A 20,389-nucleotide genomic window follows, 5' to 3' on the forward strand; every position below is an offset into this window, starting at 1 on the left:
TTGATTGATTCTGACTTGAATTATTCAGGTTATGAACGGGTATAATTTCAACAAAGTGTTAAACAGAATAATTATATGTGTGGTTAAATTATTAAATATAAATGACCAAAATAACCATTTGGCATTCTGACCTAAATTCTAAATTATGATTAAATGGAGTCAGATAAAGAGAAATTGGAATAAAATCACTTTGTCCCGCTGAAAAGATCGAACGGGCAGCGACCATCACCTGCCGATCGTTAGCCTCCAGTGAGATGATTTGGGCGACCTTAGACCCGACGTCAATAAGATCTCCACCTGACGACTCAACGTGGACTCAAACAAAGTAAGCAAAGCGCCAGTTGGTGCACAAGACTGTTAAACTTTATTGTCGGTAAACTTTAGTATTGAATTAAATAGTATTGGAAAACAGTATAAAGTACATGGAATATGAGTGATTCTGAAGTTAGAGAGGTTTTAATGAAGTACAACTGATGAGATCTCGATTCCAGTTTCGAGAAGGGTGGAAAACTGGACTTCAACGTTCCTCCTATTTCTGACCAAGCTGGGAGAGCTGTGGAGAAATGAATGGGTTTAATCTTAAAAGCTCTGATACTGCAAAATGACATTAACACCTAAAAGTAGGATAACTACTTAATAATTGTTCAGCATACAGTCAGTGTCATTTAAGTTCACGACTACAGGAAGAATTGCGAGAAGCAAGACACAAAACCCTCCCATTTCTTTTGCTCAGAGCAAAGCGGTAAAAGTATATTAACAAGAAATATGGAAAAAAAAAAAAAACAAACGGGGAAAAAATGTTTAAAAAATATTTACAGAGGGAAAGGCACGTTATGACTTGATGTCAACTTTGTTAAGACAAAGTACAACGTAGATTTGCTTCAAGCAGCAAAAAGCATTCCAAGACACTCAAAGCAATGTTGTTCTCTCCAACTCTGGGATAATCGGTTGGATTTTAGAGCAATGCAGTTCGCGGAGTAGTTGATTTTTCATGGAATTTTGACATTGTATGTTAAAATGTGTTGATGAATTTGAACTTTCAACTGAAGTTTGATGCAAATCGTATGACTGACATCTTGAATGTTGCATTTAAATATCTTGTTTTTTATAACATATCAGTTTATGCTGTCGGGTAAGTGATCATACCTGTTTAATGAACTGGGCAGCATTGAAAAGCTCACTACAGCCATAAAGAACCCGCTTCCCTTGCTTGGCCTGAAGAGAAGAACATCATTACACTCATCTTCATAAGCAAACCAAGTTCTTGTAGCACATTTTACATGTCAAAAAGGGCACATCATACCTTTGTGTAGTCAACAAGATTCTGATACTCTATGTAATTGCCTCCACCAACGACAAAGACGATGGCCTGCAAAATTAAATTCTGTCATCAGTTGTTCAAGTTGTTCAATCATGTGTGAATTTGAACACACACTGTACAAACGCTCTGTATTAAATTAAACACTGTAATATTTCAAGCAACCCTCCTACAGACGTGAGCTCAGACACTCTGGGCTTCCAACTCACTTTGTCATCAGCAGGGCCTAATCTCCACTAGGAACAGAAGACCATCTGTGACTAACATTAACCCTGCCAGGTTACAGCACATGGGTGCCAAACCATGAAGATACCATATTAACACCCTCACGGTGCAAAATCCTGACCATCAGATATCACCATTGATTTTTACACTGACCTCTTGAAAAGGGTTCTTGTTCCTTGGAATGGAGCTGAGGGAGTTAAAACAGTTAGGATTAATTCATCATCACAGGCAGAGAATGAAAATAGCCAATAGTTGTGGAAAAAAAATACAGATCTCCTTATATTCTAAATATTTTCAGTGGAAAGTTCCAGCTCTGGCAAGGATGTGCAGATCCGTTATTTACCTAACTTCAATACTGCCTTATGTATATGCAATAAAGACACAAGCGATTTAGAATTCCTCCATGGATCAAATGCCTTTAACATAATATTTGAATACAGTGGGACCAAGTCAAACACAGAGATGTATCATTTGAAAATATAAGGAGCCCAGACTTCATCTTCAGTGTCCTACCTCTCGCTTCCGCGAAGCATCTTGGGATCAAAGTATCTGTAGTCATCCGTCTCCTACAAAAATCACAACACATAACATTAGGGATTACAGAGCGCGTAAGTAAATTAGGGATGAAATAACACTCAGCGCACCCTTCCCACATCACCATCTTCTAAAAACCACCTCATCCGTCTACATTAAATGCTTATCAAGATCTAATGCTTCCCAGCAACCATTCGTCTGAGAACCAGAAGCCTCAAACAGTAAAATGTCCTCCAGTTTGACTTAAAAAGCAAGATTATCATCTCTCTGCTTTGAAGAGTCCCGACACAAATTGAGGAGAACTGTCTCTGAGGCAGAGGCCAATGGCCTCCTACTTCCTCATCCTCTGTATCGGATGGGCCAAGCCTGTCTCTTCCCCCACGGGACCTCAGTCAGCCTGGCCTGGCAGGCATGGCGCTTCGGCGCATACTTTATTCTGGGAAGAAATGCTTTGCCGTCAGCTCACTGAAAGAAGAGCCCCACTCCACTTCCAAATGGTAAAAAGCTCTAGATTTTTCTGCTATCGGTTTACCCTCACTTGGTTGCAAAGCTTAGTATTAATAGCACAAGCCGAACACACTATTGTAATCTGGCCGCACAGGCCCATCTGCAAGGAATATTTGACGAGCGGCGGAGGCAGGAGATTCTGAAGCGCTCAGCTGCCCCAACAACAGCTGTATTGTGCAGGGCACTGAAATACCAGTAGCTGAGAAAATGATAATACGGTTATGTTCAATTCAGGTTTATGGGCATTGAAGGGGAAGCATTTCCAGTCAGTAACGGGATATGGCAATCTGTCCACCCCAGCTTTTAAGGCTGAAGATCAGAGGGACCCAGAGGGTGTTTCAGAAAGAAATAAGGTCTTTATGTCAAGGTATGAGAAGGGGAAGCTAAAAGGCCACTATTACACAAGAGAATGATTGCAAGAGCTTATATGTCATCTAGCTGTCTCCATTACAGCGTTTTATATTTAAAACACATTGGGATAGTTCTTGGAAGTGTACTTAGGGAGAATTTAAGATGTCTAAATACAGAGGAGTCCTATTATGAGGGTGCTGTCAAAGATTTGCCACATCAAATCCTTTGTGGTAATTCCACATTTATACATAAAAATAAAAAAATCAACATTAATCATCCCCCCCCACCACCACTGTCCCGGCAGCAAGCTGATTTCAAAGCATCAGGAGAAATTTTCTAAGTACATTTTTCCTTCAAGGTGATCCAACAATAATCCCAATAATAAAACCACCAGCGTCTTCCAATACCTGATGCTTTATTTACAGACATTTTTCAGACAATGAAATCCTTAAGAGTAGCAAGAACACTCCAATTATCGCTGAAATAGCTTCGGCTTCTGTACAGATGCCCCCTAGTGCTGCACACCTGAGGGGTTTGCACCTCTGTTTCGCCTCACGAAAGGTGAAAAGCCCAAATGGACTGCTTCCAAGAAACTAGAAACCCTCTCTCTCCGCAGGAGTTCCCCTGGCTGAGACAGTCGCATTAAACGTGCAGCTTAAATTGCCTGGATTGAAGTCTCAGCACACTCAAAGAGCCTCTTCAGTGTCCCGTTCAGAGCAAATTCAGTGTCCCATAGCACTGCAATGTCATATGCATTAATCCGCAGCGGGAGGTAAAGCAGTCAGCCTTGGTGATATGCAATAACAAGTGTACGGTGGACACATTTTTTTGGATTTAGACATTTAGCTAACAATCGGAAAGATGATTAAGTTAGAGTTTCATACTAATATAGCAGCAAAACATGTGGAATATTTGTGATTATGAGGGAGAAGTTAAAATGATGCAGGGAAAGGGAGAAACAGTCAAGAATGCTCACCGGGTTTGACTTCATTTCCATCAAATTGTCCAAGATGCGAGTAACCGGCAAGTTCTATATGAGGGGAAAAAAAATAAAAAATTAACCAAAAAAAACAGCATTTCGACATTTCTCATTTAGCAGTTGCTTTTATTCAAAGAAACATACAAATGAAAAACAATTTACCACAGAAGAGCCACGTAAAATGCAATATCGGTAGTTCTGGGGGTTCAAGCACCTGAACTTTTTCAAAATGAATCAAAAGTGCCTCTTTTAACAATAATATTGAGGTCAATTAAGCAAAATGCACTTTTAATTATCATCAATATGGTAATGTGTACAAAACAGCAATGAATCATTTAAAAGTGGTAAAAATCCTATTTATTTTTAAGTATCGGCTTTAGAAAGTCTGAGATGTTGTTGCCATAATGTGTTGCTACGGGTTTGCATCTTCCTTCAGGCATTATGACATTCCATTCATTTTAAATACTATTCAATCATATTTATTTTTGTTGTAATAATTTTGCGCACTGTAAAAATAAAACAAGAAGTATATGCAAGTAGTTGCACATTCATAACCACATCGAGAACCATGGACCGTTCTCTCAGTGATTAATGGGTCAATTAAAATTAAAAACCCACATATTAAATATTTTCATAATTCATTGATGCCAGTTTGTCATGTATAATACCCCAACCAATCGTGATGTGGCACAACAAGCTCAAATTTCATTGGACAATTTAAAGTGGAGTGGTAATTTCCAAGTCTTGTTCATCAAAAATTGGTTGAAAACTATAGTAGCTACTGGGTGCGTTTACATGCACGTTCTTAAGCCGATTATGCCTAATAAGCCGACAATGAACATGATCATGTAAACACAGTAACCCGTTTTCTTTTATCGGAGTAAGGTCATAAAAGGCGCAAGCATAAACCGGTCGGGACAGGTCGTTTTTTTGCCTCTTACACCGATTTTGTGCTGCATGTAAACGCATTAACCTGCTTTCTGTCGGCTTATTGAAGTGTGCATGTGTGATAGGTGACAAAAACACAAACTTAGAGCAGAATTCAGAGCGAGCTAGCGTTTTGCATGAAATAAGGACATATCGAAAACGCAGACTCTTTTAAGACCCAGACAATTGAAAAGAAGTGTCCTCTTTTCATGCAGCAGAAGTAGAAGAGGTTCAGTCAAAACGCTGCATCTGTAACTGCATGAGGGATAATATGAGCTGTAAATCTCCCGCTGACACGGTGCACGCTTTATTTAACATCACAACTGACGTAACATTTGAAAAACTCAAGATACAGACATTATTATTTTTGAAGTCACTACAAGGAAATAACCCGGTTTATTAATAAAGTCACGTAAACGCGGTTTACTTGCATTGTCAGTTTACTGGTTTGCATGTAAACGCACCCAGTGTCTGTTTTCACTTTCTAACAAAGGTAGTCAAGAATACAGTCCAAATGGAGAAAAGAATTTGCATTTGTGGAGTGATCTGGATCAGTGTTTTTTCTCATTTTACAATTAAATTGCATCACTTAAAAATCAGATGTGAATTAACTACAAAGCACTATGCAAAACTATGCAGCACCAAAATGACAGAGGACCCTTTTTTACATTTGAGCCAATCTCTGAGGAACTCTCTACATGTCCCTGATAATAACACATGTCGTCAATAAGAGGCACAATTTGAGGGTGTAAATCATAAAATTCAGCTAAAGGTAATCAATGCAGATATGGATGGCTTCTTAATAATTTTTTTCCCTAAGTGGTTATAAATACTCACATGTTGTTTCAGGACCAGATTTTTCACCCCCTCCATAACAAACTGTGAGCCAGTGTTCATCACCCTCGAGAACAGTCTGAAAAAAGACAGGCCACTGCATTAAAAACACATCAACAAAAGGATTCACATTTTGAGAAATAAATTTGGTGTAGCCTTATACCCCATTGGTTTCACTCCACTGCTCCCGTAATTGGCTGGCGTTGCAGCCATCTTGGTGAAAGCTCTGGAAAATAGGTCATATTAGTTTGCAAGACTTCTATTCTCATCTTTCTGCTGAATTTAATGTAGTAACTAGGCAAATGTGACAGCGTGTTATTGTGTGTTTGTTGACAATGGCCAGAACTTACTTCCACTGCTTTATGTAGTTAAGTGGGGATAGGTCGCAGCTTGCATCAACCATGGCTTTCTTGTACTGTTCTAGATCAGCCTAAAAAGAACCACAAGTCTTTTTTTCAAAACTCAACTCTCAAAAATGAAAACAAAAATCCACCATTCAAGAGGAGCTGTTTTTATAGAATGAAAGATGACATATAGCTCTCACAAGCCATAAGCATCCATCAGGGTGAGGAGAAAATCTCAGTCCTGTATGAGAGTCATCTATACTATACCACATGAGTGAGAGGGCCGTTTTCATGTCACCAACCTAATTACAGCCTCAGAAAACAAACACCAAAATGGCTGTTTTTGAAGTTTAAGCAAATTCTCAGCCAAAAATAACCCATGCTGGATCACGAGGAGACAGATGAAAGAAAGGATACCAAAAGAAAATAGTTCAATCTCTGAGCATCCCATTCTGGAAAGTCAAAGCTTTTACAGCCTGCACTGATAAACATAATAGAGAATGACAGTCAGCATGGGTCAGTGTGCTTTCTCCAGGGTTGAAATGTGGTCACTTGGACATCGTCCATCCCAGCTTGGTCCCACGGTTCCGTCCTCTCGTGTCGGAAGTGTACACAAGAACTCAAAACTTTCATTTGTATGGCCGTTTAAGTAACATCCCACAGAAAAGATCTTGCCATTAGCTGAACAATCCTGCTTTATCAAGGTACAAGAGTAATAAAACTTGGCCGTAGCATCAAAGGGTGTCAGTGTTCTTCAAATCTGCGCTGCATGTGTCCCAAAGAAATAACAAGGCTTTTGAAGACAGATTCTGAAAGTAAAGTTTAAGAACCCGGGCTGAGCTTCATAGGGAATGGACAGAATGTTTTTGGCTCCATGCATCCCCAAACAATGAAATCCATGCATTCGCCACTGATTATAATAAACTGTGGTGTTCCCGAAAGTGCACATCAGGGTAGCCCACCAGAGTCATCCTCGAATCTAAGTTTTTAGGATTATTTATTTAGTATTCCTTAAGGTGTATCCTGGGTTCAGCTCAGTTGACACTGTTTGAAGCATTATGTTGATTACCACACAAATTAATTTCCACTTGTCCAGCCTTTTCTTAAAAAAATGAAAAGAAAAAAGAACAAAAATCTGATGCACTATGGAAATGAAAGGTGCCATTCCATAAATATTAAAATACCTATTGTTTCAATAGTACAACCAGATGTAAACAATATGCGTACATACATTAATTTATTGAGAAATAATTGCTTATAAAAAATTTGTGTTAAGTTACCGTATATCAAATTTTACACTTTTGTTGTCACGATAATAAACACTTAAAATGACAAAGAAAAGTTCACTCCTCATATAATGCACAATTTTAGACGGACAAAATGATGTCAGTGCTTTCATAAAAAAGTAAGCCTCACAAATCAAGCTGCCACTAAACTTAATTTGCACTGAACCCAGATTATTCCTTTAAGGTTGCATTGGTCTGTTAAGTTTCTTTCAGGATATAGTTTGTTATGATAACTACTTGATCATGACCGTGGTGGTGTGGGGCCTTACCTCAGATGGGGGCTGCTGGGAAGTGATGTAGTAGATCAGAAACAGCCTCATCTTATCCTCTGCTGTTCCAGCTACCAATAAGAACAACATTTATACAGCCATCATGCAAGTGCCTACAGTTACTTTAAATTCAAGAACTAATAGAGTTTGTTAGCATTTTTTGTCCCCTCCATTTGTGAAACATGATTGCTAAATAAAACATTGCGCTCATCGGAACAACAAAGCATTGTGTATCACTTGAAAAATAACTGATCGCTATCATTACAGTTAGTGGCCATTCCTGTGTACTCATAAGAAAACCCACAAACTAACAGAGGACCCTGTGGAGATCAAGAAACTGTGTCCTCTTGAAACCTCACAATGCTGGCAGGAGAGGAAATAAATCCCATCCTGTGGTAGCATCACAGAGAGCCTTTAAAGCAGGCCGCTTCCCCCTAGGGATGTGATGCATTTCAGTCCGCTAAGCTGGAGAAAGGACTGGATGAGGATGAGGGGTGGGTTGGGGTAGCCTCTCATTAGGGGAAGGGGGTATGAGTTACTCATTCAATTAGTTTTGTTTGATCTCTCAGGATGGGGCTGTTCTTGGCAAAACAAAATTTTATGACAGTAAGGCAGTACGCCATGCTTTGAGGGATATAGTGGTGTTTGGATTACGGTCAAGCTCAGAGCAGCTGACGAGTCAAGGCTTATTAAAGCAAGAAGCCACTTGAGGCCAAGCGTTTTACCACAATTATAGGGTGTTGTCAGGCAGAATGTGTAGTTTGTCGTGGTTGCCAAGCCACATATTAATCAAAGACCTTATTATTGTTATCATCAATATTATTACTATTACCTAGCATTATTATTATTGGTTTGTAGTAACTTGAGCAGCTGATGTGCAGTCACAGATATACATATTTTACAGAGGATTTAGACAGAGCTCGTCCAATCAGATGTTAGAGTAGGTTATTTATTTGCATGAGTAAACATGGGATTGCTTTTACCTGTGGCCATTTCTACAGGGAATTGTATAGAAGTTAAAAGACACAGTAATCTAGGGCTGCATGATATGGGGGAAAAAAGCCTGATAAAAATTATGGTAACACTTTATATTATGTGTCTTTACCTACTATGTACTTATATCAAAGCACAAAGTACTTTTTGTGTCCATGTTGTTTTGCAAACTATTGCTAGGTGCTACTATTGAGGTGGGATACGGGTAATATTGGGGACAGGTTTGGTGGTATGAGTAGGTTTAAGGGTGGGTATAGGGGTAAGGGAAGGAGCAACAGTGTAATTCTCTAAGATGTCATTACAGAAATTAATTACATATGTGATATGCAGTACAATATAAAAACATGCATGTACACAATAAGTGTAATGTATCAGATGATTCAATTTAATCAATAGTACAGTTGAATAAAGTCATTATTTTGCTTCTTTTTTTGCGCACAAAAACTATTCTCATCGCTTCATAAAATGATTGTAGAACCACTGTAGTGGGATAGACTTTTTAATGACGTCTTTAGTACATTTTATGAGTCTTGAGAGAGGACATTTCATTGCTGCCAATGGAGGCTTCCATTTTTCTGAGCCATCAGATTTCAACAAAAATATCTCAATTTTTGTTCCGTAGATGAACAAAGGTCTAACAGGTGTCGAACGACATGACAGTAAGTAATTAATGACAGAATTTTCATTTTTGGATGAACTAACCCTTTAAATTCAAAATCAAGGCCCTTTCAAGGACTTTCCAGGTCCAATACGCTCAAATTCAAGGACTTAATGCGGCACATCTGAAATACACATTTCAAGTGAGAGCAAGGTTACATCGTGTTACCTTGCAAGATACATTGTTACAATGCAAAAAAGCCTATTTTTTGTATTTATTTAATGCCAAATGACAGAGATCTGATAGTCATATTTCTGTATTGAATTAATCTGAAGAATATTTGGTATATCCTATACTGTATTATAAACTGGTCTAATATTAAATTTCGCATGGATTTTATTGAAAAGAGCTTAGGCTCATGTAATCATAAGTTTTAAGATATATGAATATGCTTTGAATTTTTTCCTTGCTACATGGGCTTATCTTAACAAGCAAAGCAATTCTACATTACATTACATAAAATATTTGGGCAACAGAATATCACAAAAAAAATTTGAACACAATATAACATTTTGGAAGGAACATATTTGGGTTCCATGTAAGCACTGAAAACGTTGAGGTACGTTCGTAGTAACGTAAATCAAGCAAGCTTGTATACATAGGCCATGAAGTGTTGGCGACATAAAACATTAATTTTGATTATTTGTGCAACGATTGTAATCTTTTCCAGCACAAGAATATAAGCAGAGCAGAAAAGGTCTCAAATATTACTGACATAGACAATTCGGACAAGATTAAAATCACAGATAAGCTTTGGTAATTCTTTCATTACCCCACATCCCCTTATACAATAAATCCTGTCCAAATAGGGCTTAAGGTTCATTATCACAGATCTGAGATGAACTAATGAGACTATTAGCCTGGAATGTTTAACTCGAGAAAGACTCACCATCAGGATCACTGATTATGTCCAGTAGGGATTTATCGAGCGTGGACTTGCTCATGAGCTTCTCCTCATACTCGAAGTACACATCAAGCTTACGGCTCTAAAGACAGACAGGCAAATTCATAATAAAAACATGTAACTCTACCTCGCAGAAAAAATATAATGTGCTGAGAAAATGTAACCTAAGAGATGAAAAACATTTTTCTCAATGAGCACTGACCTTGATGTGGTCCAAAACCGCTGTGGCAACGTTGGTGTGGAGGTCAATCAGTCTCTTCTTTTCCAGGAGCTCAGGAAGAGAACTGTTTAGAGAGAGAAGTGCACGCTGTTATCCTACTCTATACACGTAAGGTCAGGCAGGGGTACAGCGGTAGGCCCTTTGTGAGTGCAATGACTATTACATAAGAATAACAGCTCTCGTACAATATGAGACAAGTACTGGATGTAATTAGATTATATTAGGATATATTTCATATACATAATTGAATAAAAAAATGAAATATATTTAAATATGTAAACTAAAAATAACTTTCACTATTATTTATAACAGGATTTGCATTGCCACAGGTTTAAATAAAATATTATTGTTTATAAGAGACAATAAAATAACTGTTTATCCAAACCACTCCTTTTTTTGTTTAAAAAAAAAAAAAGAGAAGAAAAAGAACCTTACATTTTCACCAAATAAATTTTCAACAGCTAAATATAAATTTTTTGACAAGCCAAACATGTCTATTACTGAATAACATCATTTATTTAAGCCAAGAAATAAACTTCATGCTGCAGTTGTAATATTTGTATTAAACACATTCATTGGCAGTCACTTTACTGAATACTTTCCAGCTAATAAATAAACTAATATTTTCTTTTCTTTCTAATATTTTACTTTCCATCTGTATTCAGATCCACATCATTTGATTATCATGATGTCTGTCAAAAAATAACGTGCACAATACACGATAGTATTTATGATAAGTAGAGGTCCAGATAGTGCACGCATTTCCTGAAAAACTCACACTACCAGATGCTTTGAATGCATAATTTCTTTCCGAGAAGTGGGAGAAAATGGCGGCCTCAGCGGCTTTTACATGCTGTACGTCACGCTGATAATGTGCATAACACATAACTTTGTTATAAAATTGTTCTTCATTCGCTGAAATTGAATCAGAATGATCAGAGAATGAGCTAAATACTTCACACTGCACGCTAAAAACAAAAAAACGCCAATCCAAATGAAAAACTTAATGAACATTGTTCAATATGCTGGTTTTGACATATTTTTTATGCATGAACTACACATTCTGATTGAGACATTCTTGATGTTAATATTTTCAGTAGTTTTCTTGACTGATCTTTTTTCTTACATTTTACAATAGATGATAGATGAATACGTGACTTCAACTACTCCTATGCTGATGTAACATAGTATAAACTTGACATGATTTGTTATGTTTAATTACCCCTTAGCAGATTTTGATGATAAAATATGTAAAATATATTATAATTTATCTAAATATTATTTATAGATTTATATGCTTATAATTTATATTAATCAAAACAAATATTCATCCAAAGTAATTTTCATGTTAATAATTAATTTGGTCAATACATCATACTGGTTTCTTTACGCAAAAATGCACAATTACTTCATACTAGTATGAAGAACTTCTTACCTGACAGCTGAGGTAAGTTTGGCAGTGTTATCTGACAACATACTAATGGCTCCATCATCCTCTCCTTCTAAGCCCTTTGAAGAAAACCACATTAATCCATGTTAACCATCATGCAACAATTCCTTCATTTATAATTTAGCATCAGCCTTATCAACCTACCATGATGCTCTTGAGGCGTTTAACCTCATCCTCTTGGGCTCGATATGTATCCAGTTCCTCCTGCACAGCTTCTGCAACCTCAGGGAACGGACTGAAATGGTGAACAGAAATCAATTAAATGCTTTTCTGAAGAGGAGTCTAAAAATAAGTGTTATTAAGCTGTTGTACATAAATCTGTATAAACTGATAAATACAGTTTTGAAGAAGGAATGAAATTAAAACGTTTTCCAAAACACTGAACTGATGCATTTTTGCACAAATAAATAACATGGCAAACATAGCGAACATTCTTAAATATTAATGAACATGGTGACATCTAACAACCCAGTTGAATGAATTAAGACAATTAGGGATGCTTTCCTATTAAACATTTACACATTTGCCAGTGCAGTTGGTTTGTTAAATGTCCTAATGGGATAGTTTACCAAAGAAAATTCTGTCATAATTTACCCTCATGTCATCCTACATCTATCACCTGTATGATTTTTTCTCTCTCTGTGAAACACATAAAACATTTTTTTAAGAATGTTGGTAAGCAAAAATATTGTGGTGCCCATTGACTTCTTTAGTATGTACACACACACACACACACACACACACACACACACACACACACACACACACACACACACAAAAAGTCATGCAAATTCTAAATGACATGAGGGTAATGGGAGAGTTCATATTTAGGAGAACTATCACTTTAATTAAAAAATAGGATAAAAAGGGTCTCTAGAAACATATTAGCAAAATATGGAAAGAAACAAAGTCAAATGCACTTCCATCAGACATATTACTACACAGTCATCAGTTCAATAGATTTCAAATCAGAATTAATTATTTATACTAGTCAGGTATCTTCAGGTATTTTTATAAAATACCTGAAGATATTTTTTTTAAACATTTGTTAATTAACAAAAATAACCTTCATTTGGATACAAGATTTTTATTGACAGTAGATATTTACCTTCCTTTGTGTTTTTGCCAAAATTTGTCAGCAGCAGTGAGATCATAGCTTTTCTTGTTTTTCTTTTTGGGTCGTGCTCCTGCTGGGCTGGCCTCTGACCCTTGAGACTCCTCCACACTGACCCGGTTCAGGTGGAAGTCCTGATTTGGGGCATATGTTGGTTAGGCAAGGCAATAGAGCTGAGTCAAAACACAATACAGGACATTAAATAACATACACTATATTGCCAAAAGTACTAAGACACCCCTCCAAATCATGGAATTCAGGTGTTCCGATCACTTCCATGGCCACATGTGTATAAAATAAAGCACCTAGTCATGCAGACGCTTCTACAAACATTAGTGAAAGAATGGTTCAATTTAAAGAGCTCAGTGAATTGAAGTGTGGTAACATGATGTGTTGCAACCTTTGCAGCAAGCAAAGTGGTAGGCCATGTAAAATCCCAGAGCAGGGTAGGCGCATGTTGAGGCGCACAGTGCACCTCGCCAACGAAAGAAGTCACCAACTTTCAATAGCTACAGATCAAACTTTGTGTGGTCTTGAGATTAGCTCAAGAACAGTACATAGAGCTTCATGGAATGGGTTTCCATGGCCAAGCAGCTGCATCCAATCCTTGCATCACTAAGTGCAATGCAAAGTGTCAGATGCAGTGGTGTAAAGCATTGTTTTTTTTTTAGGGGTTGGGCTTGGCCCCTTAATTCCATTGGAAGGAACTTATTAATGCTATAGCATATCAAGACATTTCCCACAATTTCATGCTCCCAACTTTGTGGGAAAAATTGGGGGATGGCCGCTTCCTGTTCCAACATGACTGCACTCCAGCGCACAAAGCAAGGTCCATAAAGACATTGATGAGCGAGTTTGATGTAGAGGAACTTGACTGGCCTGCACAGAGTCCTGACCTCAACCTAACAGAACACCTTTAGGATGAATTAAAGCGGAGACTGCGAGCCAGGCCTTCTCATCCAACATCAGTGCCTGACCTCACAAATGCTCATCTAGAAGAAGGGTTAAAAATTCCCATAAACAGACTTATAAACCTTGTGGAAAGCCTTCCCAGAAGAGCTGAAGCTGTAAAATCTGCAAAGTATTAAACCCTATGGATTAAGAATGGGATGTCACTAAAGGCAGATGTCTCACCTTTTGGCAATATAGTGTATATGCCAGCTTTTACTCTTAATTAAAAAAAATACATAGAGTAAAATCCCTCTGCTGCCATTTTTGAGTTAGTGGAAAAAAATACCCAAATGATTAATTATCACTGGCACAAAAAGCAACTCAGCACGTACATTCCACATTTCATGAAACTCTTTTGTCATCCATATGATAACTGCAATAACTTCATCTTTCCATATGCTGCAACTTGGAGCTATTTGAAGTTTCCATTTAGGGAAAAAAAATACATTAACACTAGTAGAAAAAAAGGAGTTTAATTGTAGATCATGTGAGGTTATGTTTAAGGTTCTGCTCACCAGCACATCATGAATGAGAGCCTGATACGTCCATGTGTGGTGGAGAGGAGTTGCTAGATCCAAGTTACGATCGGCAAGAACAAACAGCGGCCTCTGGAAGCTGTAGGAGAGGTGGAGGGAAAGTTGGGAGATTTTTTTATGGCCCAACACTAAAACATGTCTTTTTCATGTCAAATCTATTGGCATTTGTCTTAGATTAGACTTTTTATAACAATAAATAAAATAAATACTTTACAGAGATGTATGGCTTAAACTAATATACATATTCTCTTCACATCAGTTGCATGAGGTGTGCGAGTGTGTTTTTGCTCCACCTGAACTGGCCAGTGCCCATGGTATCTCCGGTGAACAGGCTGTTACGAGCGTCTCGCAGATTCTCTCTCAGTTTCTTGTCGAGTTTCTGTGATGAAAAAGTGTTAAATCAACATGACTAATATTTCCAGTAAAAACGAGTTGTACAATATGTATAAAATAAATTAATCCAATAACCTGAGTGACAGGTGTTAATTTTGTCTCATATTACATTGAGGCATTCTTTCACTGAAACTAATCATCTAAAAGGTTTGCACTCTAGTGAAAATGAGCCAAGGTTGGACTGAATCCCACATACGGAACAAAGAAGAATTCTGTACCATCAGTGAAACTGAATTAAGCGAATGTATCAGTTTGCACGCTGTGCACAGAGTATAAAATGTATAAATGCACTGCAACAAAGAGATTATGCAGGGGTTACGGTGGTCATTTAACCACAGCCATTCTATTACACTATTTCTGAATCCGTAAACCCCTCTTTGCTGAGCAGGAGAGGACAAAGGTGTATCAGACTCTTCATAAAGTAACAGAGGAACATTAAAAAACAGAGCAGTGGGTCTCTTACCACGGCTACCATTTCGGCAGCATTCCCTCTTGGACATCGGATTATTGGGACAGCACCTATGATAACAGGAAAGCTCACTGTACTGCCAATAGGAGGGTGCATTAAATATCTGCTCACAGGCTCCCAAGACACACAAAATCACATTTCAAAAACAACAAAACAGGCTTGATCAATGCACTTCATTTGAATTGTGAAGTTTCTGCCATATACAATTCTACTAGTCATGTAGTGTGTAAATAGACTTTTATGAAATAGCCAATGCATAAAGAAATACATTTAAACAAAAAAGATTCCTTTGAGAAACATACATAAACAACATTAGGAAGGTTCTGCCACCCAGTGGCTTTTTATGACAGTTGAGAGTCAAACTAATGGCTGTAATGTGAGAATTATTATTTAAAAAAAACTGCTCCTTACTTGTGATTAAATATCAGGTCTTTGTAAAACACTTAATGTACCAAGAAAGAATTCTGCCTAATTCGAGTTTAGATAGATTATAAAGCACCGAACATCCCCATATGAGGAAATGATTGTCTTAGCACAGATTTAAGGAGTAAGAAAAATGTATGTACTAAAGCAAGCATTTTAAAGGTGAAATGTGTCATTTTTTAAAAGATACAATATTTTGTACAAAAATGACAGTTTAAAATGCAGACAACTACAAGTAATTTGTTGTTTGATTCCCCTCAAGAGTGTAAAAAACACTATGGCTTTTGAGCTGTAAATGCATCCATTCTGTTCACAATTATTTTAGTTATTGGTGGGAATACATGTTTGGCCAAACAGTGGCAGACAGAGGGAGTGATTGGGAATCATTCATCATTATTTAAAGGGTTAGTTCACCCAAAAATTAAATGTATGTCATTAATGACTCACCCTAATGTTGTTCCACACCCGTAAGACCTCCGTTCATCTTCGGAACACAGTTTAAGATATTTTATATTTAGTCCGAGAGCGTATCCAAGTGTGTGCACACTATGATGTCCATGTCCAGAAAGAGAATAAAAACATCATCAAAGTAGTCCATATGGGACATCAGTTAGTTAATTAGCATCAAAAATACATTTTGGTCCAAAAATAGCAAAAACTACGACTTTATTCAGCATTGTCTTATCTTCCACGCATTGATTCATGATTCGGATCGCCAATGTCACGTGATTTCAGCAGTTTGAAACACAATCCGAATCATGAATCAATAAGCTGATTCATTACCGTTTGAATCTTTATTTGAGGTTTGAAAACAAACGTGGAAGAGAAGACAATGCTGAATAAAATCGTAGTTTTTGATATTTTTGGACCAAAATGTATTTTCGACGCTTCAAGAGACTCTAATCAACCAACTGATGTCACATATGGACTACTTTGATGATGTTTTTATTCCATTTATGGACATGGACAGTAAAGTGTGCACACACTTGGATACAGGACTGAATATAAAATATCTTAAACTGTGCTCCGAAGATGAATGGTCTTACGGGTGTGGAACAACATTAGGGTGAGTCTAGCCTAGAAATCTAGACCGGATTGACCGTGCGCGCCGGAGCAGAGCGAGACAGTGAGAGAGCAAACGCACGCCTCCCATAAACACTGCACTCACTGCTGTCTCAGGTCTACACCAAAGCAACAATGTCACCAAAGAAGTGTGTTTTTGATGGAGTGGTGACGATAAAGGTTAACGGTTGTGCTTTGGAAGCAGGTGGTGAGTAAAACTGCTTCAAATATCTGTGTGTTTGGATATCGTCGCGTGAGTAAACATCAGTAAACAACACGATCGTATAGTTAATTTATCAATAAAGCATGCAATGTATGGCGTGTGTATAAATACATTTGTTTAGCTGACCACTATAGGTGTCAGTTTGTTTATTGTAAAGCCACCCCAAACATAAACCTAGGGGACGTTCACACAAAGCACATTCAAATGCGCTACACCATTGTTTTTCTATGTAACATTATACAATAGTCTGACGTGCAAAAGCGTTTTGCTTGTGATTACTAAGGTGTAGTCGCATACAGTAGTCCATAAACCATAACATGTCCTCATAATCCACAAGTAAACAAACGCAAATGTTGACAAGCCACTAAATACAGTACATACTACAGAGACGGACGTCCTGCTGTTGTTGCTTCTCCTGTTCCAATTTATTTCATCATCCGGATCTGATTCTGGATCATATATGTATTAGTTGAATCTGATTGATAGCCATGGTCTAACCATTATTTAGGGTAAAGTTTTCTTTTCCACACTTGACGATTTTAGCTTTCAGACGCTTTCATGCAGTAGCTGCGTGCGCTCGTCATTCTTTAGCTCCGCCCACACGATACGACTCCAGCCGCTCGTTTTTTTCCAGAAAGACTCGGTACAGCCTATCTTTCTTTTATAAATATAATAAAACTAAAAACTTTTCGGAGATATGAAGGATGCAATACTACTCTCTAGGTACTCAAGATTGACATGAGATTGACTGAAACTGAGTGTTTCACCCCCCCTTTAAGACATATACAATGATACAAACATTTCTGTTCAAAAATAAATGCTGTTCTTTAAATTTTTCAACACTGATATTAATAAGAAATGTTTCTTCTGCAGCAAATCAGCATAATAAAATGATTTCTAAAGGATCGTGTGACATTGAAGACTGGAGTAAATACTAAAAATTCAGCTTTGCCATTACAGTATAATATTTAACAATATATATTTTTAAATCATCTGTATTTTTGATCAAATAAATGCAGCTTTTTTGAGGAGAAGAGACTTCTTTCAAAAATGTTTTAAAAATATTACTGACCCCAAGCTTTTGAATGGCAGTATTTGCACATGAAAGGATCAAAATGTGTCATTATTTACCAAGAGTGACAAAGAAGCAGAAGAGACTATCCACTATTGTGTCCATTATGCCTTCCATGTCTGTGTCCATGATATCTGGCTTATTGATTGCTGAGGGGGCAGAGCAGTAGAACTATTAATAACTTCATTCAGATCACAAATTAAATTAATAAAAGTCAATATTTCAAATTAATCTAGCAGCGTACCATGATAGGAGATGTGTTCTTTGTTTTGATTGCAGAGAACGAACATATCATCTTCAAGTGTGATGAAGTTCAAATATTGATCAAATACCTGAGGAGGGACAGAACAGTCTAATATTTGAACTTCAGAATAAAAACGAGCAGTACGTTATTTGCCTTTCTTCAGGAATTCCTAGAGCTCTAGCAGAGATTAAAAGCTCTAGTAAACTGAATTGAATTTACTTTTTAACTTACTTTGGTCACCTGGTTTACTGCATTAGCTGCTAGAGCAGCACTTGCTATGTCCTCTAATTTGCTTCTAGAGATTGCGGAGATGAAGTTCAAATAGTAGGACTCATATATTTGATTTCGGAGGTCCTGTGATGGTGAAAATAACCATTAGTTTTGCAACAGTGTGATCTTCACAAATTGTTCTAGAATGGGAATGACAACAGTTGTTTAGTGAACATATTTACTTGACATATCCTGTCAACGTTCTCCTCTGTGGGCATTACAAAGTAAACGGCAGGAACATCTGGAATGGGGTCGCGATCTGAGTGCAACAAGCTAGAGGAAACAAACAAAAGTAAACTATCATTCAAATCAATCCCATTAAATCACTGATTTAAAAAGAAAAAGTCTTAGAGGTCCTCACAGGTGCAGAGTGATGCCCATGTCTCTTAGCTCTTTCACAGACAGCAGAGGAGATATAATGTCTTGGCCAAAGCGATCGTAAATAAGAACCTAACAAGAATTGCAAAGAGTGAGTGTGCATGCAAATAATAACTATAAAAGCGTCACTGAGCCATGTTTAAAGAGCACTACAAAGTGGATGAGGAAACTCCAAGGTGTTTGCTGTGTATGCTTACCTTCCATACCGGCTCAGCTGTTGTGTTTTTCAGAGGTGGGGCATTGAAATTAAGCATTCGCTTTAGAGCAGCTGAGGACAGACACATGAAATATGAATATTTGTAAATAACTATTTAAAATATCACAAACAGAAACGTACTTGTTTGTGATTTAAACTACTCTGTTCGTAAAAAAAATTGCTGACACCTACATGAGTTGGCTTTTAATATGTGCCAGAAACACATATTTTTTTCTAAATTGTGTATTTTATGCAATGTCCACACGCTGTCGATTTTAAACAACAAATTATTTAACGTTAATGCATATAAAGACGAATAACATTTAACATAGAAGCAGCTGCTCAGTGTCAATATCCATAAATTACGATATAAGCCATACAAATAATAACCTCGGCATAAAACCAGTACCCATGTAACATTAAATATGATTATACAGTACCACAAAATAATAAGCTTAATATTTTTCGCTAAGTGAGCTTAGCTAGCTTGTCAAATCAAAGCATGGGTTCCTCATGACAGGTATAAGGGATATTAATAGCCGTAGTTTTCATAAACGAGCTGTTTCACTGTACGTAGTCATAAAAGGACAAGTGCTTCTTGTACTATTCATGCTGGTTAATCGTCCATTCATCTGACGTTTACCAGCTGCTAAATTAATAAAACGGTTAGCATCCACAGCTACACTGACAGGGCTGAACAATTTTAGCTGTTATGTATTATGTATCTATGCATTTTAAATAAACAATATTTACAGACTGCGTGGAAAAATATATATCTGAGTTACACTGAGTGTTTCAGTATAAATTCAAACTTATGAACAGACCTGTCTGTTTTTCCCGGATGGAGGCCGCCATCTTTACTGTTTATGCAGTGACGACTGCGAGGGTGACGTGGCAACCGGCGAACCGCTGTGTGCAAAAAACGCGCACGCTGACAGATCAATGGCCTGATGATCATATGATGGGAGGGAATATGCCATTATTGAAATGTGATGTCTTAAGACTGGTTCAAAATACATCGTTCATCAAAAACAAACCATCCTCAACTATTTAATAAAAAACTACGAGGAAAACACTGAGGGTAACAGACGTAAAAAAGTTTAATAAGTTATGATATAGAGCTGGCAAGCTATCATGCACTCTCAAACTACAGGAGAAATAAAACACGATTCAAGGAAAAACGCATAGCTGCTTTTGTATATTTCATGACTGGCACACACAGTAAGATAATTTAACTCATTAACTACTGATTAATATGC

At 37.3% G+C, this 20,389-nt stretch overlaps 1 protein-coding gene across 1 annotated transcript; it reads right to left on the reverse strand.

Annotated features, from left to right (window-relative positions):
* Positions 1-341: 341 nt before the first annotated feature.
* On the reverse strand, positions 342-20,353 carry scfd1 (sec1 family domain containing 1). Its single transcript, XM_067455193.1, has 25 exons — positions 19,955-20,353; positions 19,132-19,202; positions 18,918-19,006; positions 18,739-18,829; positions 18,518-18,640; positions 18,287-18,374; positions 18,102-18,191; positions 15,257-15,312; positions 14,694-14,779; positions 14,380-14,479; positions 12,908-13,047; positions 11,944-12,034; positions 11,785-11,858; positions 10,332-10,413; positions 10,115-10,211; positions 7,575-7,645; positions 6,026-6,105; positions 5,839-5,901; positions 5,679-5,754; positions 3,912-3,965; positions 2,057-2,109; positions 1,697-1,730; positions 1,304-1,369; positions 1,147-1,215; positions 342-553 (listed from the first exon to the last, which is right to left on the reverse strand). Exons 1-25 carry the CDS (start codon positions 19,983-19,985, stop codon positions 530-532), a joined length of 1,899 nt encoding a protein of 632 aa, XP_067311294.1. The 5' UTR covers positions 19,986-20,353; the 3' UTR covers positions 342-529.
* Between the last annotated feature and the right edge of the window lie 36 nt (positions 20,354-20,389).

This window comes from Pseudorasbora parva, chromosome 10 (assembly GCF_024679245.1).
Source record: "Pseudorasbora parva isolate DD20220531a chromosome 10, ASM2467924v1, whole genome shotgun sequence".
NCBI lineage: Eukaryota > Metazoa > Chordata > Actinopteri > Cypriniformes > Gobionidae > Pseudorasbora > Pseudorasbora parva.

Coding starts and splice junctions, on each gene's coding strand:
- scfd1 (XM_067455193.1), bottom strand. CDS start 19,985: ATGGCGGCCTCCATCCGGGAAAAACAGACAG. Junction 1,731..2,056: donor ATGCTTCGCGGAAGCGAGAG/GTAGGACACTGA, acceptor TAACTCCCTCAG/CTCCATTCCAAGGAACAAGA. Junction 1,370..1,696: donor ACAAGAACCCTTTTCAAGAG/GTCAGTGTAAAA, acceptor TTAATTTTGCAG/GCCATCGTCTTTGTCGTTGG.